This window comes from Argopecten irradians, chromosome 16, assembly GCF_041381155.1.
Source record: "Argopecten irradians isolate NY chromosome 16, Ai_NY, whole genome shotgun sequence".
NCBI classification, from domain to species: Eukaryota; Metazoa; Mollusca; class Bivalvia; order Pectinida; family Pectinidae; genus Argopecten; species Argopecten irradians.
In genome coordinates, this window is record NC_091149.1 from 20,124,124 (window position 1) to 20,152,047 (window position 27,924).

Here is a 27,924-nt window from a genome sequence, read left to right on the forward strand (position 1 = left end):
TTGTAGGAGAGAGCAGGAGATTAACTTTTGTAACACTTTGGAGGTGACTTACTTGCAGGAAAGTGTGGGAGATTAACATTTGTAACACTTTGGAGGTGACTTACTTGCAGGAGAGCGTGGGAGATTAACATTTGTAACACTTTGGAGGTGATTTACTTGCAGGAAAGTGTGGGAGATTAACATTTGTAACACTTTGGAGGTGACCTACTTGTAGGAGAGTGTAGGAGATTAACATTTGTAACACTTTGGAGGTGACTTACTTGCAGGAAAGTGTGGGAGATTAACATTTGTAACACTTTGGAGGTGACTTACTTGTAGGAGAGTGTAGGAGATTAACATTTGTAACACTTTGGAGGTGACTTACTTGTAGGAGAGTGTAGGAGATTAACATTTGTAACACTTTGGAGGTGACCTACTTGTAGGGAGTGTGGGAGATTAACATTTGTAACACTTTGGAGGTGACTTACTTGTAGGAGAGTGTAGGGAGATTAACATTTGTAACACTTTGGAGGTGACTTACTTGTAGGAGAGTGTAGGAGATTAACATTTGTAACACTTTGGAGGTGACTTACTTGTAGGAGAGTGTGGGAGATTAACATTTGTAACACTTTGGAGGTGACTTATTTGTAGGGGATTAATGTTTGTAACACTTTGGAGGTGACTTACTTGTAGGACTGTGTGGGAGATTAACATTTGTAACACTTTGGAGGTGACCTATTTGTAGGAGAGTGTGGGAGATTAACATTTGTAACACTTTGGAGTAAACTTACTTGTAGGACTGTATGGGAGATTAACATTTGTAACACTTTGGAGGTGATTTACTTGTAGGAGAGTGTGGGAGATTAACATTTGTAACACTTTGGAGGTGACTTACTTGTAGGAGAGTGTGGGAGATTAACATTTGTAACACTTTGGAGGTGACTTACTTGCAGGAAAGTGGAGGAGATTAACATTTGTAACACTTTGGAGGTGACTTACTTGTAGGAAAGTATGGGAGATTTACATTTGTAACACTTTGGAGGTGACCTACTTGTAGGAGAGTGTGGGAGATTAACATTTGTAACACTTTGGAGGTGACTTACTTGTAGGAGAGTGTGGGAGATTAACATTTGTAACACTTTGGAGGTGACTTACTTGTAGGAAAGTATGGGAGATTTACATTTGTAACACTTTGGAGGTGACCTACTTGTAGGAGAGTGTGGGAGATTAACATTTGTAACACTTTGGAGGTGACTTACTTGTAGGAGAGTGTGGGAGATTAATGTTTGTAGCATTTTCGAGATGACTTACTTGCAGGTGAGTGTGGAAGATGTTGGCAAGCAACGACCTCCGTTCTCACAGAAGGAACTACCGCATTTGTCACAACGATCTCCTGTCACACCAGGTGGACAGCTACAGGTAAGAAATCTCGTTTACAGGTGTGCCACATATATTCAAAATAATCATGATAGCTTTTACCAAATGGAAATTGTTTTGAATAACTCCTTAAAATAGTTCCTTCTCTATAATCCTCAATTATTTACTTTTATCTTCACAAAGTTTGCAATTTATTAAAAAACAACAAAAGTACAAAAAAAACATGAAAACATTATTCACTTGTAAATTGGTAAAAATGCAGATATAAATTTTAAAATAACTTTAATACAAGTAGACATTGAATTTTTATTATTCTATATAAGGTAAGATATAAATAAATAGCTACCTGAAGCTAGGGACAATGCACTTCATCATGATACATACCTGCACTTTGACTTCCCGTTTGGCTGAAGATGACAACTGCCCCCGTTTTTACAGTATCCTGCCTCACAGGACTTTTTAAAGCTACATTTCTCGTCCTCCAGTACAGCATCGTTAGAACACATACACTTGTACTTGGTTTCTGTCTGTTGTGGCATGTTGATACAGAAGGCTGCTGGACAGGGTCCGTCATGGGTGCTATTGGATCCGCAGTAATTCACGACTGAAACACACATCACATTTTAATAAAAGATATCAAATTACTGAAAGTACTAAACATCACATCTCTGATATGTATAAAGTTACTGAAAGTACTGTACACCACATCTCCCATGGATATCAAATTACTGAAAGTATTGCACATCACATCTCTGATAGATATCAAAGTACTGAAAGTACTGCATATCACATCTCTGATAGATATCAAAGTACTGAAAGTACTGCATATCACATCTCTGATAGATATCAAAGTACTGAAAGTACTGTACAACACATCTCAATAATAGATATCAAAGTACTGAAAATATTGCACATCACATCTACAACTGATATCAAAGTTCTGAAAGTACTGCACATCACATCTCGATAGTAAATATCAAAGTAATGAAAGTACTGCACATCACATTTCATGATCAAAATCTGAGTTACCACGACCTACTTTTAATTCTTGACCCACAATGTGACCTTAGTACCCATGAGTCTGGTGACCTACTTTGACATACTTACTTGAGTTTTTCTGTTTGATAGGCTGTAAGATGATAATATCTCCAATAAATGTGATGTTGTCCAGTAAAACATCAGTCCTGTTCATGAATTTGGAGCCAAACTTATGTATACGTATAATGGAATGGGATCGGTATAAGGTAACATAAAGGTAGTCTTCAAAAACATCCAACATGAAGGGAGGATCTTCAATTGCTGCAACAGGAAAATACCAGTTAAATTGTTATACCAAACTACCTTAACTGTAACTTACATGACAAGAAAACCAGATTTAGTTTTAAGTGCTTAGTTAGTTTCTCATAGCAGCACATTGCACTAGTCTATTTCTTAACTTCTCAGAGAATATCAATTGCCATGTTTGAAAGGAGCATGAAATCACTTATCTCAAATATGTAAGCCCGAGATTATACCATTTTAATACGACCACTTGCTTAACCATCATACAGTCACTTCCCCTTATACTGCCAACTCTGTATACCACCAAAGTTGGGATTTTTTTTTTAACTTAGAGTGAGACTCCTGTTCTTTAACTCTTTCACCCCTATGTAACTTTAGTAGACTCTACCATGAATTGATCTGGATGAGTCTATTATGGCCTACAGTGGTGAAAGGGTTAATTCAAATCTGTCAAGTCACAAAGATAGACTAAATCTTATCTAAAAAAAAAGCATATTTAATATAATGTCAATGACATATAGTTGTATTTCAAATCCGACCTTTTTTATGACATTTTGATTTCATTACCTGTGAACTGCTTGACAACTTGACGGTCATCGCCATGGAGACCAATAGTTTCTATTGTGTGTTTCTTTGTGTCTGTCCAGTACAGTCTATGATTGGCATGGTCAATGGCCAGACCGTTGGGCCAGATTATGTCGTCTTTAACTAGATCCTTACGCCCACTTCCATCTAGGTTGGAAGTCTCAATCTTTGGAGGAAAACCTCTGTCAGTCCAAAACAGCTTCCTGAAATGAATGTTTTTCATGGCAAATTATGAATAATGTTGAAACTCTGCACCTCTAATGTACACATCAATCAATTATGTACTAACAATTGAAAATGTTTGAGAGACGAATATATACTCCCATATCCTTATGAGAGAGGCACAGTACATGCACATGGAGTCTAGAAATTTACACTAATCCAATCAACCGATTTAAAAAAAAAAAGTCTATTCTGAAGGTCTTGGGAGTCATTTTTTCTTGAATTTTCTTCAATTCATCTATGTTTTATGAAAAGCTTTACATATATATATATAAATATATCTGGATTCATTGTCACATTGATGTCTGCCATATCAGCCATATAGAACTGATTCCCATCACGTCATATCTGACCTACCCCACGCCTGGAGCCACTGCGATAGAGTATGGCTGATCCAGCCTGGAGTTTACCACTGTGATCTTACGAGCACCATCGTAATCTGTCATCTCTATGGTACGAGTTCCAGCATCAGTCCAGTAAATCCGTTTCCCGACCCAGTCAACTGCTATACCCTGGGGGTCGGCTACTAAATCAACAAACTGAAAATGCAAGTAGAAGGATAATTAATCTATGACATTTTCCCTTCTAAACTTGATATAAACTATTTTTTTTGTATTTTGCAGAAAAGTAGGGATAACGGAAATGAATGAATCTTTATGACAATGGTCATACCAAATAAACAACAAAAGATATTTCTTTCTCTGACTTCAATAAACCAACCTATTTCTACACCAAGAACAAGTGTGGTTGGATAGTTTTAGTAGATAAAATCTATGAAAAAATTCAAAGGTTGAAACATCACATATCACAGGTACATGTAATACATCCAGTTACCTTCTTTTCCAGCATTATCCTTCTTTATAAGAACGAGATTTGAATTTTCACATCTACCATTCGGTTTTTAAACAACCATGAATTTGCAGTAACATGTCTTTCCATTCTTAATTTATTATTCATAATTATATTTTTGTAAGTTATAATAAGTTGGGTGATAATATAACCTTGAGTTCAAATGAAGTGGTAATATATAATATTATTAATCTCTTAATCATAATGACTGATCTGCCCCAATCTTTACATTGCACTTACCTTGACTGGGGGCTGAGCCTTGAGATCTATACTGCTCCTGCGGACCCGACTACTTCCTGACTTGTGTTTCTTGTTTGGCATGTTGACACCAGCCCAGTTGGCATTTATAGCCATTTTCTTGAGTGTTTTATCGTGACTGATGATAAATGCTGTCCACTGATTGGACGGGCGTTGGGCAGACTGTGTCATGTCAACGTCAATAGACAGAATCTTATCCATCTCGCTCTGGGAACAAGAACAAATGATTAAATGTCAGACGGATTGTGTCATGTCAATATCAACAGACAGAATCTTATCTGTATCCCTCTATGATAAAGAACATATGGTTTAACATCAGATACCACAGTAATACATCTAATCAGACCCTAAACTTCTATTCAAAACTATCTGTCTTTAAAATAACAACAGTATTACATACAGACTATATACGATTACATCTTCATTTCATTTCAACACATTTTATTTACAAGATGTGATAGTCAAAAGGATTGAATAACACGTAAAGTCTATATAAATTCTTTCCTTTGTTGGATCAATTGTTAATACAACATAAATATATTTCCACATATTTTGAAATGAAAAAAAAATCATAAATGGATAAGTATATCAGACAGAACTTAATGTAATAGTGGAAAATTGACTTATAATTTAAAGGTTAAACTTTTTAAAATAAACCAGAACCTTCCCTCCTTTAACTATCAGGATATCTTCCCTTGAAATATCAGTATTCCTTCGCAATAAAATATCCAGATTATCTCCCCTTTACAAATTTCCCCCTTGAAATATCTGGATGACTTCCTCATGGGCTATCTGGATTACCTCCCCTTGAAATATCAGGATTACTCCCCCATGAGTTATCTGGATTATCTCCCCTTGAACTATCTGGAGTACTTCCCCTTGAACTATCTAGAGTACTACCCCTTGAACTATCTGGATTACCTCCCTTTGTCATACTTACTGACAACAGGGATTGCTGCTGTCCACCATAGCCAATGTCTGACTGGATCAACTCAGTCTCGTGAGCAATCAGTAGCTGGGGCTTAGGCCCTGAAACATGGACAAATTTAAAGTCGTGAATCTGAAACTACAGCTGGGGCTTAGGCCCTGAAACATGGACAAAGTTAAAGTGAGGACTCTGAAACTATAGCTTAGGGACTAAAGCCCTGAAACATTTAACACATTTAATTTAATACACAAATGCAATACCTTAATTCCGAAATAAAGTCTATCATTTGACTTGATGTAGGCTCCAAGATAAATAAAAGTTTTTCATAAATCCCACTAAGTTAAATCTAATACAAGAAATATAGAGAGAAGTATACATTAATAATGACATCAACAACAGCAATTTATTGAAGGTCATCCCTGACTTACCTATCGCGTGTTATGAAGGAGGGTGTGATACTTGAAGGTCGTAATGAAGGACGATGTGATACTTGTAGGCCATCCCTGACTTACCTATCGCATGTTATGAAGGAGGGTGTGATACTTGTAGGTTGTCATGAAGGATGATGTGATACTTGTAGGTTGTCCCTGACTTACCTATCACATGACATGAAGAACGATGTGATACTTGTAGCTAGGTCGCCCCTGACTTAACTATCGTGTGACATGAAGGATGATGTGATACTTGTAGGCCGTCCCTGACTTACCTATTGCGTGACATGAAGGATGATGTGATACTTGTAGGTCATCCCTGACTTACCTATCGTGTGACATGAAGGATGATGTGATACTTGTAGGCCGTCCCTGACTTACCTATAGCGTGGCATGAAGGACGATGTGATACTTGTAGGTTGTCCCTGACTTACCTATCACGTGACATGAAGGACGATGTGATACTTGTAGGTCGTCCCTGACTTACCTATAGTGTGACATGAAGGATGATGTGATACTTGTAGGTCGTCCCTGACTTACCTATTGCGTGACATGAAGGATGATGTGTTACTTGTAGGTCATCCCTGACTTACCTATAGCGTGACATGAAGGACGATGTGATACTTGTAGGTCATCCCTGACTTACCTATAGCGTGACATGAAGGATGATGTGATACTTGTAGGTCGTCCCTGACTTACCTATAGTGTGACATGAAGGATGATGTGATACTTGTAGGTCGTCCCTGACTTACCTATAGCGTGACATGAAGGATGATGTGATACTTGTAGGTCGTCCCTGACTTACCTATAGCGTGACATGAAGGATGATGTGATACTTGTAGGTCGTCCCTGACTTACCTATAGTGTGACATGAAGGATGATGTGATACTTGTAGGTCGTCCCTGACTTACCTATAGTGTGACATGAAGGATGATGTGATACTTGTAGGTCGTCCCTGACTTACCTATTGCGTGACATGAAGAACGATGTGATACTTGTAGGTCGTCCCTGACTTACCTATAGCGTGACATGAAGGATGATGTGATACTTGTAGGTCGTCCCTGACTTACCTATAGTGTGACATGAAGGATGATGTGATACTTGTAGGTCGTCCCTGACTTACCTATTGCGTGACATGAAGGATGATGTGTTACTTGTAGGTCATCCCTGACTTACCTATAGCGTGACATGAAGGACGATGTGATACTTGTAGGTCATCCCTGACTTACCTATTGCGTGACATGAAGAACGATGTGATACTTGTAGGTCGTCCCTGACTTACCTATAGTGTGACATGAAGGATGATGTGATACTTGTAGGTCGTCCCTGACTTACCTATAGCGTGACATGAAGGATGATGTGATACTTGTAGGTCGTCCCTGACTTACCTATAGTGTGACATGAAGGATGATGTGATACTTGTAGGTCGTCCCTGACTTACCTATAGTGTGATATGAAGGATGATGTGATACTTGTAGGTCGTCCCTGACTTACCTATTGCGTGACATGAAGAACGATGTGATACTTGTAGGTCGTCCCTGACTTACCTATAGCGTGACATGAAGGATGATGTGATATTTGTAGGTCGTCCCTGACTTACCTATAGTGTGACATGAAGGACGATGTGATACTTGTAGATAGTCCCTGACTTACCTATTGCGTGACATGAAGAACGATGTGATACTTGTAGGTCGTCCCTGACTTACCTATAGCGTGATATGAAGGATGATGTGATACTTGTAGGTTGTCCCGGACTTACCTATTGCGTGACATGAAGGATGATGTGATACTTGTAGGTCATCCCTGACTTACCTATAGCGTGACATGAAGGACGATGTGATACTTGTAGGTCATCCCTGACTTACCTATAGCCTGACATGAAGGATGATGTGATACTTGTAGGTCGTCCCTGACTTACCTATAGTGTGACATGAAGGATGATGTGATACTTGTAGGTCGTCCCTGACTTACCTATCGCGTGACATGAAGGATGATGTGATACTTGTAGGTCATCCCTGACTTACCTATATCGTGACATGAAGGATGATGTGATACTTGTAGGTCGTCCCTGACTTACCTATTGCGTGACATGAAGGATGATGTGATACTTGTAGGTCGTCCCTGACTTACCTATAGCGTGACATGAAGGATGATGTGATACTTGTAGGTCGTCCCTGACTTACCTATAGTGTGACATGAAGGAGATGTGATTACTTGTAGGTCATCCCTGACTTACCTATAGGTGACATGAAGGATGATGTGATACTTGTAGGTCGTCCCTGACTTACCTATAGTGTGACATGAAGGATGATGTGATACTTGTAGGTCGTCCCTGACTTACCTATAGCGTGACATGAAGGATGATGTGATACTTGTAGGTCGTCCCTGACTTACCTATAGGTGACATGAAGGATGATGTGATACTTGTAGGTCGTCCCTGACTTACCTATAGCGTGACATGAAGGATGATGTGATACTTGTAGGTCGTCCCTGACTTACCTATAGTGTGACATGAAGGATGATGTGATACTTGTAGGTTGTCCCGGACTTAACTATCGTGTGATATGAAGGATGATGTGATACTTGTAGGTCGTCCCTGACTTACCTATAGCATGACATGAAGGATGATGTGATTCTTGTAGGTCGTCCCTGACTTACCTATCACATGACATGAAGGATGATGTGATACTTGTAGGTCATCCCTGACTTACCTATAGCGTGACATGAAGGATGATGTGATTCTTGTAGGTCATCCCTGACTTACCTATAGCGTGACATGAAGGATGATGTGATACTTGTAGGTCGTCCCTGACTTACCTATAGCATGACATGAAGGATGATGTGATACTTGTAGGTCGTCCCTGACTTACCTATAGCATGACATGAAGGATGATGTGATACTTGTAGGTCGTCCCTGACTTACCTATAGCGTGACATGAAGGATGATGTGATACTTGTAGGTCGTCCCTGACTTACCTATAGCGTGACATGAAGGATGATGTGATACTTGTAGGTCGTCCCTGACTTACCTATAGCGTGACATGAAGGATGATGTGATACTTGTAGGTCATCCCTGACTTACCTATAGTGTGATATGAAGGATGATGTGATACTTGTAGGTCATCCCTGACTTACCTATAGCGTGACATGAAGGATGATGTGATACTTGTAGGTCGTCCCTGACTTACCTATGTGTGACATGAAGGATGATGTGATACTTGTAGGTCGTCCCTGACTTACCTATAGCGTGACATGAAGGATGATGTGATACTTGTAGGTCGTCCCTGACTTACCTATAGCGTGACATGAAGGATGATGTGATACTTGTAGGTCGTCCCTGACTTACCTATAGCGTGACATGAAGGATGATGTGATACTTGTAGGTCATCCCTGACTTACCTATAGCGTGACATGAAGGATGATGTGATACTTGTAGGTCGTCCCTGACTTACCTATAGCATGACATGAAGGATGATGTGATACTTGTAGGTCGTCCCTGACTTACCTATAGCGTGACATGAAGGATGATGTGATACTTGTAGGTCGTCCCTGACTTACCTATAGCGTGACATGAAGGATGATGTGATACTTGTAGGTCGTCCCTGACTTACCTATCAGTGTGACATGAAGGATGATGTGATACTTGTAGGTCGTCCCTGACTTACCTATAGCCTGACATGAAGGATGATGTGATACTTGTAGGTCATCCCTGACTTACCTATAGTGTGACATGAAGGATGATGTGATACTTGTAGGTCGTCCCTGACTTACCTATAGTGTGACATGAAGGATGATGTGATACTTGTAGGTCGTCCCTGACTTACCTATCGTGTGACATGAAGGATGATGTGATACTTGTAGGTTGTCCCTGACTTACCTATAGTGTGACATGAAGGATGATGTGATACTTGTAGGTCGTCCCTGACTTACCTATAGCGTGACATGAAGGATGATGTGATACTTGTAGGTCGTCCCTGACTTACCTATACGTTGACATGAAGGATGATGTGATACTTGTAGGTCGTCCCTGACTTACTATAATGTGACATGAAGGATGATGTGATACTTGTAGGTCATCCCTGACTTACCTATAGCGTGACATGAAGGATGATGTGATACTTGTAGGTCGTCCCTGACTTACCTATAGTGTGACATGAAGGATGATGTGATACTTGTAGGTTGTCCCTGACTTACCTATTGTGTGACATGAAGGATGATGTGATACTTGTAGGTCATCCCTGACTTACCTATAGCCTGACATGAAGGATGATGTGATACTTGTAGGTCGTCCCTGACTTACCTATAGCGTGACATGAAGGATGATGTGATACTTGTAGGTCGTCCCTGACTTACCTATAGCGTGACATGAAGGATGATGTGATTCTTGTAGGTCGTCCCTGACTTACCTATCACATGACATGAAGGATGATGTGATACTTGTAGGTCGCCCCTGACTTACCTATAGCCTGACATGAAGGATGATGTGATACTTGTAGGTCATCCCTGACTTACCTATAGTGTGACATGAAGGATGATGTGATACTTGTAGGTCGTCCCTGACTTACCTATAGTGACATGAAGGATGATGTGATACTTGTAGGTCTCCCTGACTTACCTATAGCTGACATGAAGGATGATGTGATACTTGTAGGTCGTCCCTGACTTACCTATAGCGTGACATGAAGGATGATGTGATACTTGTAGGTCGTCCCTGACTTACCTATAGCGTGACATGAAGGATGATGTGATACTTGTAGGTCATCCCTGACTTACCTATAGCGTGACATGAAGGATGATGTGATACTTGTAGGTCGTCCCTGACTTACCTATAGCCTGACATGAAGGATGATGTGATACTTGTAGGTCGTCCCTGACTTACCTATTGCGTGACATGAAGGATGATGTGATACTTGTAGGTCATCCCTGACTTACCTATAGCGTGACATGAAGGATGATGTGATACTTGTAGGTCGTCCCTGACTTACCTATGCGTGACATGAAGGATGATGTGATACTTGTAGTGTCAGTCTCCCTGACTTACCTATGCGTGACATGAAGGATGATGTGATACTTGTAGGTCATCCCTGACTTACCTATAGCCTGACATGAAGGATGATGTGATACTTGTAGGTCGTCCCTGACTTACCTATAGCGTGACATGAAGGATGATGTGATACTTGTAGGTCGTCCCTGACTTACCTATAGCCTGACATGAAGGATGATGTGATACTTGTAGGTCATCCCTGACTTACCTATAGCCTGACATGAAGGATGATGTGATACTTGTAGGTCATCCCTGACTTACCTATAGCGTGACATGAAGGATGATGTGATACTTGTAGGTCATCCCTGACTTACCTATTGCGTGACATGAAGGATGATGTGATACTTGTAGGTCATCCCTGACTTACCTATAGCGTGACATGAAGGATGATGTGATACTTGTAGGTCATCCCTGACTTACCTATAGCGTGACATGAAGGATGATGTGATACTTGTAGGTCATCCCTGACTTACCTATAGCGTGACATGAAGGATGATGTGATACTTGTAGGTCGTCCCTGACTTACCTATAGCGTGACATGAAGGATGATGTGATACTTGTAGGTCGTCCCTGACTTACCTATAGCCTGACATGAAGGATGATGTGATACTTGTAGGTTGTCCCTGACTTACCTATTGTGTGACATGAAGGATGATGTGATACTTGTAGGTCGTCCCTGACTTACCTATAGCGTGACATGAAGGATGATGTGATACTTGTAGGTCATCCCTGACTTACCTATAGCGTGACATGAAGGATGATGTGATACTTGTAGGTCGTCCCTGACTTACCTATAGCATGACATGAAGGATGATGTGATACTTGTAGGTCGTCCCTGACTTACCTATATAGTGTGATATGAAGGATGATGTGATACTTGTAGGTCGTCCCTGACTTACCTATAGTGTGAATGAAGAAGTGATGTATGTCTGATACTTGTTAGTGATGTGTACGTCCCTGACTTACCTATAGTGTGACATGAAGGATGATGTGATACTTGTAGGTCGTCCCTGACTTACCTATCATAGTGTGATATGAAGGACGATGTGATACTTGTAGTCGTCCCTGACTTACCTATCACATGACATGAAGGATGATGTGATACTTGTAGGTCGTCCCTGACTTACCTATAGTGTGACATGAAGGATGATGTGATACTTGTAGGTCGTCCCTGACTTACCTATCACATGACATGAAGGACGATGTGATACTTGTAGGTCGTCCCTGACTTACCTATAGCGTGACATGAAGGACGATGTGATACTTGTAGGTCATCCCTGACTTACCTATAGCGTGACATGAAGGACGATGTGATACTTGTAGGTCGTCCCTGACTTACTTATAGCGTGACATGAAGGACGATGTGATACTTGTAGGTCATCCCTGACTTACCTATAGCGTGACATGAAGGACGATGTGATACTTGTAGGTCATCCCTGACTTACCTATAGCCTGACATGAAGGACGATGTGATACTTGTAGGTCATCCCTGACTTACCTATAGCTTGATATGAAGGATGATGTGATATTTGTAGGTCGTCCCTGACTTACCTATAGCGTGACATGAAGGACGATGTGATACATTGTCTGTCCACATTGTGTAACCATCATCACAGGAACAGTTGGTCGTGGGATTGTTACTGTCATGTTCACAGTTCTGGGAACAGGTACCCCACTGCTTACACAGGTCCACAACTAAATAGAGGTTAATAATGGTATTACATAAGAATACAGATATATGAGGTCAATAACTGTATTATATAAATATACAGATGTGTGAGGTCAATAACTGTATCATACAAATATCCAGACATATGAGGCCAATAACCGTATTACATAAATATCCAGACATGTGAGGTCAATAACCGTATTACATAAATATCCAGACATGAAAGGTCAATAACCGTATTACATAAATATCCAGACATGTGAGGTCAATATCCGTATTACATAAATATCCAGACATGAAAGGTCAATAACCGTATTACATAAATATCCAGACATATATGAAGTCAATAACTGTATCACATATATATATGTGTCACTAATGCACTTGTTCTGAAGAGATCACCCTCACAAGGATTATTTTATTGATCTACCTGAACAGGAGAACCAGTCGTTGTTAAGTTTGTAGTCTATAGGGACATACCTGAACAAGAGAACCAGTCGTCGTTAAGTTTTGTAGTCTATAGGGACATACCTGAACAAGAGAACCAGTCGTTGTTAAGTTTGTAGTCTATAGGGACACACCTGAACAGGAGAACCAGTCGTCGTTAAGTTTGTAGTCTATAGGGACATACCTGAACAGGTGAACCAGTCATCGTTAAGTTTATAGTCTATAGGGACATACCTGAACAAGAGAACCAGTCGTTGTTAAGTTTGTAGTCTATAGGGACACACCTGAACAGGAGAACCAGTCGTCGTTAAGTTTGTAGTCTATAGGGACATACCTGAACAGGTGAACCAGTCATCGTTAAGTTTATAGTCTATAGGGACATACCTGAACAGGAGAACCAGTCATCGTTAAGTTTGTAGTCTATAGGGACATACCTGAACAGGAGAACCAGTCATCGTTAAGTTTATAGTCTATAGGGACATACCTGAACAGGAGAACCAGTCGTAATTAAGTTTATAGTCTATAGGGACATACCTGAACAGGAGAACCAGTCGTCGTTAAGTTTTGTAGTCTATAGGGACATACCTGAACAAGAGAACCAGTCGTTGTTAAGTTTGTAGTCTATAGGGACACACCTGAACAGGAGAACCAGTCGTCGTTAAGTTTGTAGTCTATAGGGACATACCTGAACAGGTGAACCAGTCATCGTTAAGTTTATAGTCTATAGGGACATACCTGAACAGGAGAACCAGTCATCGTTAAGTTTGTAGTCTATAGGGACATACCTGAACAGGAGAACCAGTCGTCGTTAAGTTTATAGTCTATAGGGACATACCTGAACAGGAGAACCAGTCGTAATTAAGTTTATAGTCTATAGGGACATACCTGAACAGGAGAACCAGTCGTCGTTAAGTTTGTAGTCTATAGGGACATACCTGAACAGGAGAACCAGTCGTCGTTAAGTTTGTAGCCTCTCTTACAGCCACACTTGTATCCGACCCCCGTGATGTTGACACAGGTTTGGTGACAGATGTTACTACCACACACAGGCTGCAGGTTTTCTAAAACGTTATAACATTCATATATTGTCTTCTGTGTCATAGTATTATGGTTTGTTCATTTCAGTAAAGATTAATTAATGCAATGTTTAAGGGCCTATTAGGTATTGTGCATCTAAATCCTCTTCAGTGATAAAATATAATAAAACATTACTTTAAAGTAAACAAATAAAATGTTTTTAATTTAAAAGTAGTCCAGCAAACGGTTAAAAAAATCAGATGATATTGATGAACCTCATAAAAGGGTTTTCCTTTTTTCTCCTTTTTTTAATTAAAATGTAAGTTATGTTTCTGTAGTAAAATTTGGCCCTGCAAAATCACAAAATATCATTGAAAGTACCCACATTTATACAGAACATTCCTTGGAATCTACTATTAGTTTAAATACTGTATTCTACCTCATAAATGTCAAAGCACTGAAAATATAAACATAAGGGGGTGCTAAATAGAACTAAATTTAAACTACCCTTTCATAAAATTATTGCACAAAGTAAACCATTAATTAATTAGCGAGAAGTCAATAAAGAAACCCAGTAGACCCAGTTTGATTTGAATTTTAGGTCAGTAATATTGAGGCCTCAAAAAGGGGGAAGGGCTCTTTATAGAGATGGGGTCACCCGTCAATCAAACCACTAGGGTAACGCATTTGACTTTACATTTTACTTTGCATATGCTATGACGTTTGCCCCGACACTGAATGGAAACACATGCTTTTCCGAGCATGGGACATGGAAATATACTACCTAGCAATCAGACAATTGGGTGGAATACAGCATATATAAAATATTAAAGAGAACAATTGACGTACCAGGTCTACAGAGGCTTGCATCCTCGTCTGTATGATCCAGACAGTTGTTCTGTCCGTCACATACCTGATGGATTGGGATACACTTGTCATTCTTAGTACATCTGAAACTCCTCCCATGACAAATGGTGTCATAGTAACCTGTAACCAATCGGTGAATTTGTTACAAAAAAATAAGCCAATCATTTTCATTGTTACAAAAAATAAGCCAATCGTTGCCATTGTTACAAAAATATTAAATTAATCAATTCCATTCGAAACAAATAACTAGCAAATCATTTTCAATGTTACAAAATTAAATTAGTCACTTTCATTGTTACAAAACAATATATATAACAGAATAAAATCTGAATATATAACATTGGTTATGCTTAACATTATTGATCCAAAGAATTGTTAATCCAATTTTCTTGTTCAAAAAGTTGGGCCATATATATTCTGTTATACCCCTGGGATTAACAGAGAAATCAGTATATATTGGGAGAAATATTTTTCTCCCATACTTGACAGGGTTATCCTGCGGTTTCCAGGAAAGGATAAATCTGTCTTTTACAGGGGTAGGGAAAAGATAGCTCACATAAGCTAGACAATGATGAGACGTCAAACTTTTGTTAAAATTGACTCTACACTAAATTTCTTGGTTTGCTATAATTGACTCTCCACTTTATTTGTTTGCTATAATTGACTCTCCACTTTATTTGTTTGCTATAATTGACTCTCCACTTTATTTGTTTGCTATAATTGACTCTCCACTTCATTTGTTTGCTATATTATACTTACAATGCTCTTCATCAGTGTAGTCCCCACATTGGTCTATCCCATCACAGCGTTTAGATACAGACAGACAGATATGATTCTTACAACGGAAACGGCCCAGCGGACATTGATGATTGACTACAATAATAAATATTATATATATTTCTTTGACTATCATTATTTGAAAACATTAAATACATTTTCCTAAACATTATGAATACTGTAATTTACATTTTTATATAACTGGTACTTAATACTATTAAAGTTGATATAAAAAGTACTTGCAGTCAAACAAGCTCAGCTAGAAGGCGAGAAACATGTGCTAAAATGTTTGAAATATTTATTGTTTACCAGATAATCAAATTATGATCAGTTATTGAATAACAATACAATACATGGAATTAATACTTCAACAAATACTGCATTCAACCCAATAAGCATCCATGTCCCTATAAACACCCCTCCCCCCTTTTTGACGCCTAAATTTTTATTGCCCAAGCATAAATAAAGACAACAAACAAAAAAATTACACAAAACTTTAAGAATTTGCAATAATTTAGTCTTTTTAGCATCTTTTAATTTTTTTTAATTTTTAAATGCCCTGTGTGCTTATTGGGTGGAATAAGGTAATTGTATTTTGATCAATAGAATAACAACTTACTACACATATCAGTTTCCTCGTCGGAGTTGTCTCCGCAATCATTGTCACCGTCACATCGCCATAACTCTGGTATACATTCCTTGTTCTTACACAAGAATTTATTATCTTGACAGGAATCTGGGGAAATCAATTATCATCAGTTAATTTTCATCCTCAATTATGAATATCAGTACTGGGGAAATCAATTATCATCAGTTAATTTTCATCCTCAATTATGAATATCAGTACTGGGGAAATCAATTATCATCAGTTAATTTTCATCCTCAATTATGAATATCAGTACTGGGGAAATCAATTATCATCAGTTAATTTTCATCCTCAATTATGAATATCAGTACTGGGGAAATCAATTATCATCATTTAATTTTCATCCTCAATTATGAATATCAGTACTGGGGAAATCAATTATCATCATTTAATTTTCATCCTCAATTATGAATATCAGTACTGGGGAAATCAATTATCATCAGTTAATTTTCATCCTCAATTATGAATATCAGTACTGGGGAAATCAATTATCATCAGTTAATTTTCATCCTCAATTATGAATATCAGTTAATTTTCATCCTCAATTATGAATATCAGTACTGGGGAAATCAATTATCAACAGTTAATTTTCATCCTCAATTATGAATATCAGTACTGGGGAAATCAATTATCATCAGTTAATTTTCATCCTCAATTATGAATATCAGTACTATCAAGGAAACAGCTGGACGAAATATATAAATCATTTCCTTTTCATAATATTAAAAAAAAAAAAAAAAAAAAAAAAATTGCCAATCAAAGAAAAAAAAAATCACCTTATTGACTTTTGACCTCAAGACTGTAATCTCACCAAAATGTTACCAAGTTATAATGACTGAATATCAAAGAGGGACAGAACGGAACAAGATGAGAAAGAACAAACATGCCTGCCCCAAATTTCATGACAAGAGATTAACGAAAAAGATGTCTGTATTTCAAAACAAAAGTCTGTCCTGATTTACAGACTTACCATGGTTATAAAACGTATATCAATGATGTTTTACAATGAAATATTGTAGAAAATGAAATGTTAATTGTGTTAAAACTTTGGTTTTGTTTTCATGGTTACTGTGAAATTACGAATATAAAAACACATTTTGTATTACATAATATTATCATCATAATTGCTCCATTGGCTAACTAGTCAAATATTATATCTAGGGGATTATATGAAGCTCTGAACAATTAACATTTCATGTTTATACAGTAACCATCGTCTTACACAGCATCGGATTAATTAATATGTAACTTCTCTAGCCATAAAACATATCATCATGAAGAAATCGTACGATACATACCGCTACAGTTACGTTCGTCGGAACCGTCTGGGCAGTCAATGTCTTCATCACAGAGCCACTTCTTGGGGACACAGATCCCCGCACACTTAAACTCCGAATCGTCACAGGCAAAACCTGTAACACATAGGATTTATTCAGAGTTATCTCCCTTGTCTATTTGAAAGCTTTATATCGGGATACTTATCCATAAAGGTCCTCTTTATCATTGATACATAATATGTGTTATGAAAGATAAATCTACTGAAAGGACTCTTTACAGAGTATTCTGTATTTGCATATTACAGAGTTATCTACCCTTGTGGGTAAGTATTGATTGTGACGTGATGTGTTTACAATCGATATCTACCCTCAAGGGAGCTAACTCTGTAATATGCAAAAACAGACTACATGTTATATAAAAACCTGATTATGAAGGACATAATCATGTACAGTAAATGATAAGTGCCGACATTTACAGCATAAACATGTCTTCCTAACCACCTGTATACAGACCACCTGCTTAATAAGATCACTACTTGGTGTTACACACAGCCAATTAAATTACAACACAATCTCTCCTGTGTAATCTTCTCTGTCCCTCTGTCTGTTATACACATGATTAGCTGATGTTAAATTTTTTATTGACTACTTATTTGCTGCTTTATAAACTTAGCTAAAAGGAAATTTCTTCCAGCACAAATCTAGAAGTCAACTGTTACAATTTGCTATTAAAACTTGCTATGTGTATATTTTGGCTGTTGACAATTTTTTTTATCGTTACTTAACAATTAAAACCTGCTATGTTTATGTTTTATGCCCCTTGACAAGTTTTTTTACTGTAATTATTACAATTAAAACCTGTTATGTTTATGTTTTTGCCTGTTGACAATTTTTTTTTTTTTTTTTTACCTGAACAGTCGCGCTCATCACTTCCATCCTCACAGTTCACTTCTCCGTTACACTTCCAGCTCTTCGGTATACACTTGTTGTTATTACAGGTAAATTCCTGGTCAGAACACTGTCGGTGAGCTGGGGATACAGAGAAAATCTTGCTTAATATTTAAAGACTAATATTTGAATTCAAAACACTTTTAGGCCCAATTTAGCAAAACCAACTTAAGTCAAAAACTGACTCAAGTGCACATTTTTCACATAGTTTTCTAAGAAGAAATACGTTACGTTAAGTGCACTTTTGTTTCAAGAAGCAGGAGCTAGTATTTTATGTCTATCTATAGCTGGACACATATCAATAACAGTACCGGTTATGATTCCTTTCTGCATGGACAGGTTCTAGATTAATGGCAACAAGCACACATAAGGAATCCCATAATTTTCTACATTTCTGGAGAAAACACTAAAAATTTTCATCTTAGGAATCACAGCATGGATACTGATATTCCTTTGTCTATGAATCTGTACACACCAGCAGTTTCACAGCGATAGATAGTTTGACCACACATGCCTGATCAAAATGCAGATACTTACAACAGTTTTTCTCATCGGACCCATCGCGGCAGTCGTTGTCGAAGTCACATTTCCAACGGGAGGGGATACAATGTTTATTGTCACACTGGAAGTAAGTCGGGTCACAGGTCGTTTGAGCTTTAAATAAAAATTAATAATTTCAATTTAAAAACTGACAATTAATATGATCTCAATCACATTTAAAACCAATTAGTATCTTCAATTACTAATTTCATACTTCTATAGAGAGTTGAAGAAATAAAAATTACAGCATCACTCTATGAGTTGCATTTTTTCAAAACTTTGTATCAAAAGTAGTTATTAAGAGTTACCTCCAGAAGATTTTTTAAAAAATTGGAAATTATGAACATTTTTCTTGTATTTTTTTTTCTACAGACATATAAAAGTTAGCTCTATTGTTTTGGCTTTGTGACAAATACTGACATGTCCTAGTAACATGAACCTTGTATTCTGTGTTTGTAGTCATTCCCCTCCTCAAAAGTAGTGACAGATTCTAGTATTCCAGTTTAAGAAACTTACTGTCACAGCCTAGATTAGGATATTCTCTATAACTGTATCTAAGACAATAACTTACTACATCTCGCATTGTCCTCGTCCGAGTGATCCTCCGGTCCACAGTCGACATCGCCGTCACACTGCCAGTCCGACGGAATACAACGCCCCGTGTCACACTTGATGTATCCGTCCATGCACGTCATGTTACGGCAATCCTGTGGCTCGTCTGAACCATCCCCGCAGTCATTGTCTGTATCGCATCGCCAAACGTAGGGAATACAACGGTGATTGTTACATTGGAACTGGTTAGACTCGCAGGAACTGTAGGCTGAAAGGGAGATAACTCTAATAAGATCAATCCTTAGGACTTGCAGAAACTGGATCCTGCAAAAACTGCACCTTGACAGGGATATTCCTCTCAGACTGATTAACTAAACCTATGATGGGAGATAAATCTGAATAAATCAGAGCCTACATTCAAAAGAACTGATTGCTAAAATGGATTCATACAATTAAGATTCTCAAACAAATTAGCAACTTAATTTTTTTTAATTTCATCCCAAGAAAGAACTACTAAATTTAGGTACTAAATTTGATCATCTGTCTAGGACACAATATGATGACTTACTACAGTTATATTCGTCCTGCTTGTTTGTACAGTCGATGTTTCCATCACAGAATTTCTTCTCCTCAATACATACATCTTCTCCGGGACATTTCCTATAGCCAGCTAGACAATGGAACTTTTCTGTAACAAAAACATGATAAACTAGAAATGCTTACAGGACATGGGTATATCTCTATGGGTAATAGATCTATGGGTAATAGATATGGGTAATAGATATATGCCCTGCTCCCAATTTCGTATTGTGGCATAAACAAAATCAAATTGTCCTTTAACGTAAAGTGTACCACTAGAGTTCCAATCTCACAGTTACTTTTAATGTTTAGAGTGACCTCCCTTCTCTCTGAAGCAATTTAAATTGGCCAGTTTTTTGTTTTTTTGTCATCCCCCTTTTTTGTTTTGAAATAACCATTTTTTTTTTAGACAAAATGGTTGATTTTTGCAAACAACTGTTTGCTAATACATTGTAAAATTATCTCTGGTCAATAATATTTATTTACTTGCATAGATATTTCAGAAATCCTTCCAGTTTTTGTTTGTTTTTTTTTCTTCAATTTTTTTTTTTTTTTTTTGTGGCGCACTTTACCTTCAGCAAAACATTTTGATCTAAAAATCCTGCAAAACTACATCTTAAACTAATCAGTCTTCATAATTATTCCAGAATGACCTAAACTATTACCGGGTAAAAGGTTTCCACAAAACCATACTGGTCAATATCGTGACAGAACTGTAAGTCCATATTTGTTTATTTTTTTTCTGGATTTAGAAGAATTTGGGAAAAAAAATCTTGTTGTAAATCATGCAGAGGCATAACTGAATTGAGATCAAGATAAGCTATAATGATTTGGAAACTTTTAAAATATCAAATAAATAGTGAACATCGCTATGTTGCTCCCATTTTCCAAGAATAGCTGACATTGTAATGTCATTGGCAAGAACACCATGTAACACTGTAACTGTAACGTCTTTCCGAACTCTTCCTGAGAACAAGTCATGAACTTTGCAACTGCTGTTCGGCAATAATTGTATTCTATGGTGACCAGTTTAAAATAAAGGCATATGTTTACAAGTATCGACTTTCAACAACTGCTGTACCAGGATTATTAAGAAACCATTATAAATATTCTTTGATATAACTTAATTTCAACTATATCTACAAATACTAACAATATCAGGGTCAATCTAACTTGACTTCTTTCTGCTAGTTACGTATAGTGTGACTTTAAGTCATGTATCCTGTAAATAAGAACTACAATCTCGAAACAATACGTACCACATGCTTTTTCGTCTGAGCCATCAGAACACTGTCGGACTCCATTACAGATGTCCGACGGTGGGATACACTCTGTAGATGAATTTTCACACCGATACAAGCCTGGATGACTGCAGTTATAGGGCACTGTAAAACCAAAGTAAACAGTTTAAAACCAATATCAAGAAATTTTATCAATATGGATGCTGTTGTTTAAAGTTACAATGAAACATAATTATCGAAGAATTAAAACCAAAATGCAACATTTTCTCAGTAATGAAAATCTCACGTTGTACTAGGAATTTATGTCATATATGATTTAATTAGACGTACGACAGGTGCTTCTCTGTAATGAACTATATGACTTATGACTTAATTAGACGTATGACAGGTGCTTCTCTGTAATGAACATATATGACTTAATTAGACGTATTACAGGTGCTTCTCTGTAATGAACATATATGACTTAATTAGACGTACGACAGGTGTTTGGTTCGTCCGATCCATTGTCACAATCCCACTGACCATCACACTTCCACCAGAATGGGATACACTTAGAGCTGGACACACACAGGAACTGGGCACTGGAATTATATACGTATAATAACTTCATCTTCTAATATATAAGTAAATAGGGATTGAATGTATTTTTCTAATTTTTATAGCGGCTATGAATAGCAGAAGCTATCTACATATCCCGCGGAACTCGTTAGCGCTCCTCGGAAGATATGTAAATAGCTTTTGCTATTCATAGCCGCTCTGAAAATTAGAAAAATACATTCAATCTGTATACTTATATTAGAGTGATTTATGAAAATAAAAATTATTGAAAGGTAATTATATTATATTAAAAATTATAACTTCATCTATCATATAATTACATACGTGTAATAACTTCATTTATCTTATAATTACATACGTACCATAACTTCATTCATCTATCATATAATTACGTACATATAATAACTTCATCTATCATATAATTATATACGTATAATAACTTCATTTATCTTATGATTATGATAATACTTCATTATCATATCATTACATATAACTTCATCTATCATATCATTACATATGTATAACAACTTCATCTATCATATAATTACATACGTATATGACTTCATTTATCTATGATTACATACGTATGACTTCATTTATCTTATAATTACATATGTATAACAACTTCATCTATCATATAATTACATATGTATAACAGCTACATATATCATATAATATTACAAACCTATAACAGCTACATATATCATAATATTACATATGTATAACAACTTCATCTACCTTATAATTAAACATCAAAAAAAAAACTTCAAATTGATGAATTGAATGTCGTAAATGACAACTCCTTTACACATATTACCTACCTGTGACATTACAGTCTAATTACAAACTTACCTAGTACAGTTAGCCACACAGTTAATGCTGTGTGACATTCTAATTACAAAACTTACCTAGTACAGTTAGCCACACAGTTAACGCCGTGTGACATTCTAGTCTAATTACAAACTTACCTAGTACAGTTAGCCACACAGTTAATGCTGTGTGACATTCTAGTCTAATTACAAACTTACCTCGTACAGTTAGCCACACAGTTAATGCCGTGTGACATTCTAGTCTAATTACAAACTTACCTGGTACAGTTAGCCACACAGTTAATGCCGTGTGACATTACAGTCTAATTACAAACTTACCTGGTACAGTTAGCCACACAGTTAATGCGTGTGACATTCTAGTCTAATTACAAACTTACCTGTACAGTTAGCCACACAGTTAATGCCGTGTGACATTACAGTCTAATTACAAACTTACCTAGTACAGTTAGCCACACAGTTAATGCCGTTGACATTATAGTCTAATTACAAACTTACCTAGTACAGTTAACCACACAGTTAATGCGTGTGACATTATAGTCTAATTACAAACTTACCTGTACAGTTAGCCACACAGTTAATGCCGTGTGACATTACTAGTCTAATTACAAACTTACCTAGTACAGTTACACACAGTTAGTTAATGCCGTGTGACATTATAGTCTAATTACAAACTTACCTAGTACAGTTAGCCACACAGTTAATGCCGTGTGACATTCTAGTCTAATTACAAACTTACCTAGTACAGTTACCACACAGTTAATGCCGTGTGACATTATAGTCTAATTACAAACTTACCGGTACAGTTAGCCACACAGTTAATGCCGTGTGACATTCAGTCTAATTACAAACTTACCTGTACAGTTAACCACACAGTTAATGCCGTGTGACATTTAGTCTAATTACAAACTTACCTAGTACAGTTAGCCACACAGTTAACGCCGTGTGACATTCTAGTCTAATTACAAACTTACCTAGTACAGTTAGCCACACAGTTAACGCCGTGTGACATTCTAGTCTAATTACAATCTTACCTAGTACAGTTAGCCACACAGTTAAGGCCGTCCTCCAGGAGTACATGATTCTCCGGACACGCACACACTCGCTCCACGGAATTCAGAGTCAGGAAGGCGAGGGGTCTAGACTGAGGACGGAGCAAACAAAGATGGCTGCAGCCCCCATTGTCTTCACAGGGGTTCGGATTCACTGGAAACGACAACAGATCTTAGGCATGTCATAGGTAAACAGGATCATTAGTGCACATTATTGTTTACATGCAGGCACATTTTCAGTTATTGTAAATTGTGTATTCCGTCTATGCATATAACAAAGTTACCTCCCTTACAGGTATTCAGTTACTATTAATAATGTATTCCGTCATTGTGCATTACAGAGTTACCTCCCTTGTGTGCAAAATTCCATTGCGACATCATTATTTTGAGAGCGAATTTCACACCTTTTTTTATCAGGAAAAATAAAGCTATGCTCACACATACATGACATCACAATCAATACCTACCAACATGGGGAGATAACTCTGTAGCATGCAAAACAGAATATGAAGTGCATCTTTATGTAAAATGTACAGTTTTTGTTATATTCAAAAGCAAAAATGCCTTAACAGCTAGAAATGTCTGTTAGGAATCAATATCCCCATCTCCATATGGAATCTATGTGAAGTGACAGATCGGGCAACATCAATGCTATTGTTGACATACTAAAATGATGAAAGATTCTTGAAATCTTATGGGTTTTCTTCTTTAGATTTCCATTACAAAATGGTTGATAACTTACTTTCCACCTGCCTCATCTTGTGGTAAACCTGAATATCCATCAGGCGATGAACCACTGTGGCAACAGTCGTACGATTTTTCCCCGAGAATTTCTCCGCTCTCTCAATAGAACCCTTTTCCCAGTCCGTCCAGTAAATGTAGTTCATAAATGTCGTCAGAGCAAACGTGTGGGGTAGCTCCCTATCTATGACCATGTGTCTGGCAGTGCCATCTAAATTAGCCATAGCAATGTAATCCAAACTGGCATCGGCCCAAAAAATCTTTTCTGTGATATAGTCAATGGTTAGTGCGTTTGGCCAGGCGAGGTCCTGAGTGACAATTTTCTGTGTTACACTTCCATCGAGAAAGGAGCGTGAGATATGTGGCTTCTCCCCCCAGTCTGTGTAGAACATGAAGCCCTTAGCAGGAAACACTTCCAAGGCACGAGGCTCCTCCAAACCTTCTCGGATCAACACTTTACGGTATTTCCCGTCCAGTTTTGACACTTCAACAGTGTCTGTTGTTTTGTCACACCAGTACAGGTTTCCTCCTACCCAATCTACAGCAAGGCCGTCTGGGTTTCTCACTGTCGTATTGTGTACAACCTAAAAAATTTATCATTAGTTATCTCCCTTATATAAATATAATTTAATTATCTCCCTAATATTTATTTACTTCAGTTATCTCCCTTTTATATACACTCATACATTTACTTTGGTTATCTCCCTTTTATATAGTTACTTCAGTTATCTCCCTTTTATACACAATTATACATTTACTTTGGTTATCTCCCCTTTATATACAGTTATAAAGTTACTTCAGTTATCTCCCTTTTATATTCTCCCTTTTATATACAGTTAGACATTTGTAACAGGGTGCTTAACTAATTGTATGTGGGGTGCTTATTAATGCCTCAAAATGTAAGTTGTGGATGGAAAAAGTTAGCCATATTTTAAATCTTTCTGTACTCATGGTACATTAATCCGTTACAGTAAACATGCATATACCTTTTATCATGAGACACATTATTATGTCGTGATTCACATGTAAAAGACTCACAAGTTCATGTAATATGAGATACAATGATAATGTTAGAGCCTAGAGCCATCACATGTTGTAAACATTGTTAAATCCATTAGATTGGGGAATTCTTACAACTTCAACTCTTCTTCAGAAAAGGGGAGGGGCGCTAATAACAGCAAACATGGTAAATATTTTATACTAATAGTCGCTTTGCTGTACCTGTTTTGTGCCATTAACAATTTTCATCCTGTTGATTGAGCTGGACTTGCTAGTTATGTCCGTCCAATAAACCATCTCCTCTTTGTGGTTAAAGCCGATGGCTACAGCGTTGTTCAGGTTTTCTGTAATTTTCTCCTCAACCCCAAAAAGGGAAACCCGCCTCAAATAATATCTATTGGCCACAATCAGGAACGGCTGCTCCTCTGAAAATTTGGTTCATTTTGTTTAATTATATGTGTTATTTTACTCCATTTGTTTATGTTTATAATACTGTATTCAACCTTATAAATGGCCAGGATCCTTAAAAGTTAGTCTATCATAAAATTCTTGTAAAAGTAAGCCATAAATGAATTTGCAAAAGAATTTTCATTTTAAAGTAAGTAAAACTGAGAGTTCAAAAAAGGGAGAGAAGCGCTTATTGGGTCAACTTACAATAGTTAATATATTTTGCTACTATGTGTTTATGTATGCTTATAGTGATACAGTAAAACCTGTCTTAGTGACCACCTGTATAATCAGACCACTTGCTTAGGCTCCTATTAATGGCAAATTTCATCACAATTTTAAATGTGTATGAAGACCACTTGGTTATAAAGACTGGTTTTTTTTGGGCTGCAGTATGTTAAGCCTTTGACTTTTCTGTAGAACAGATTTTTTAGGCATCAATGCTGACACTAGTCAACTTAACAGTTTGAGGTCAAGAAACATGAACCTACTTCCGTAGACTTTACAGGAATGTCGATCCTCGGCCAAGAGATAACCACTCGCACATGTGCAGTAGTAACTTCCTGGGGTGTTGTGGCAGAAGTGCGAACAAGGATACTTTGTCTGGCATTCATCTACATCTGTAACCATAGAAACGGACAAATTAGAAAATAGAATTTGTATCAAGGCTGTACCCATAGCAATGGACAAATTAGGACATAGAATTTGTATCAAGGCTGTACCCATAGCAACAGATAAATTAGGATATAGAATTTGTATCAAGGCTTTACTCAAAGCAACAGACAAATTAGGATATAGAATTTGTATCAAGGCTGTACCCATAGCAACAGACAAATTAGGATATAGAATTTGTATCAAGGCTGTACCCATAGCAACAGACAAATTAGGATATAAAATTTGTATCAAGGCTGTATCCATAGCAACAGACAAATAAGGATATAGAATTTGTATCAAGGCTGTACCCATAGCAACAGACAAATTAGGATATAAAATTTGTATCATGGCTGTACCCATAGCAACAAACATGTTATAATATAGAATTTGTATCAAGGCTGTACCCATAGCAACGGACATGTTATGATATAGAATTTGTATCAAGGCTTTACCCATAGCAACAGACAAATTAGGATATAGAATTTGTATCAAGGCTGTACCCATAGCAACAGACAAATCATCATATAGATTTTTTAATGTCCTTTCTAAACTATTCTGTATTTGCATATTACATAGTTATCTCCTCTTGTGGGTAGGTATTGTGATGTCATGTATTTGCGAGCATAACATCATAATTTCTGGAGAAAACACCATAAATTGCACTCACAAAATAATGACGTAACAATCAATACCTACCCGCAAGGGAGCTAACTCTGTAATATGAAAAGGCAGAATAGCAACAGACCAATCATTATCTTGTCACAGTAGTATTGTAACCATAGCATTCGTATCATGAGAAAATATCATCACTGTGACTATAGCAATACAAAACCTATCGTCTAGAAATCATACCAAGAAGGAGAGACTGAGAATACTGTCATACCTTGACAAGTTCTCCCATCATTCCTGAGCTTGTAACCATTGTAACAGGAACATCGGTAGCCAATCTTTAGATCTGTACAGTTCTGGCTACACATAAACTGATGTGGGGCACACTCATTGATGTCTGTGGTCAATCAAAGGTACAATAGTTAATATATATAGTGGTCAGTGGTCAATCAAAAGGTACAATATTTAGATATATATATAGTGGTCAGTGGTCAATCAAAGGTACAATAGTTAGATATATATA

General features: G+C 37.3%; 1 protein-coding gene across 1 annotated transcript in view; it reads right to left on the reverse strand.

Moving 5' to 3' along the window:
• Positions 1-27,924, reverse strand: part of LOC138310073 (prolow-density lipoprotein receptor-related protein 1-like) — a 47,560-nt gene that overhangs the window by 11,164 nt on the left and 8,472 nt on the right. Inside the window, exons 5-28 of the mRNA XM_069251216.1 lie at positions 27,676-27,798; positions 26,630-26,758; positions 25,914-26,116; positions 24,694-25,276; positions 23,934-24,105; positions 21,992-22,095; positions 21,533-21,658; positions 20,263-20,382; positions 19,714-19,962; positions 19,140-19,256; positions 18,564-18,683; positions 17,676-17,789; positions 16,351-16,467; positions 15,714-15,827; positions 14,937-15,074; positions 14,006-14,131; positions 12,506-12,649; positions 5,492-5,580; positions 4,534-4,758; positions 3,802-3,983; positions 3,205-3,425; positions 2,464-2,655; positions 1,741-1,960; positions 1,291-1,392 (exon numbers count right to left, since the gene is read on the reverse strand). Of these exons, the coding sequence (XP_069107317.1) occupies positions 1,291-1,392; positions 1,741-1,960; positions 2,464-2,655; positions 3,205-3,425; positions 3,802-3,983; positions 4,534-4,758; positions 5,492-5,580; positions 12,506-12,649; positions 14,006-14,131; positions 14,937-15,074; positions 15,714-15,827; positions 16,351-16,467; positions 17,676-17,789; positions 18,564-18,683; positions 19,140-19,256; positions 19,714-19,962; positions 20,263-20,382; positions 21,533-21,658; positions 21,992-22,095; positions 23,934-24,105; positions 24,694-25,276; positions 25,914-26,116; positions 26,630-26,758; positions 27,676-27,798 (4,030 nt within the window). The remainder of the gene's footprint in view (positions 1-1,290; positions 1,393-1,740; positions 1,961-2,463; positions 2,656-3,204; positions 3,426-3,801; positions 3,984-4,533; positions 4,759-5,491; positions 5,581-12,505; positions 12,650-14,005; positions 14,132-14,936; positions 15,075-15,713; positions 15,828-16,350; positions 16,468-17,675; positions 17,790-18,563; positions 18,684-19,139; positions 19,257-19,713; positions 19,963-20,262; positions 20,383-21,532; positions 21,659-21,991; positions 22,096-23,933; positions 24,106-24,693; positions 25,277-25,913; positions 26,117-26,629; positions 26,759-27,675; positions 27,799-27,924) is intronic.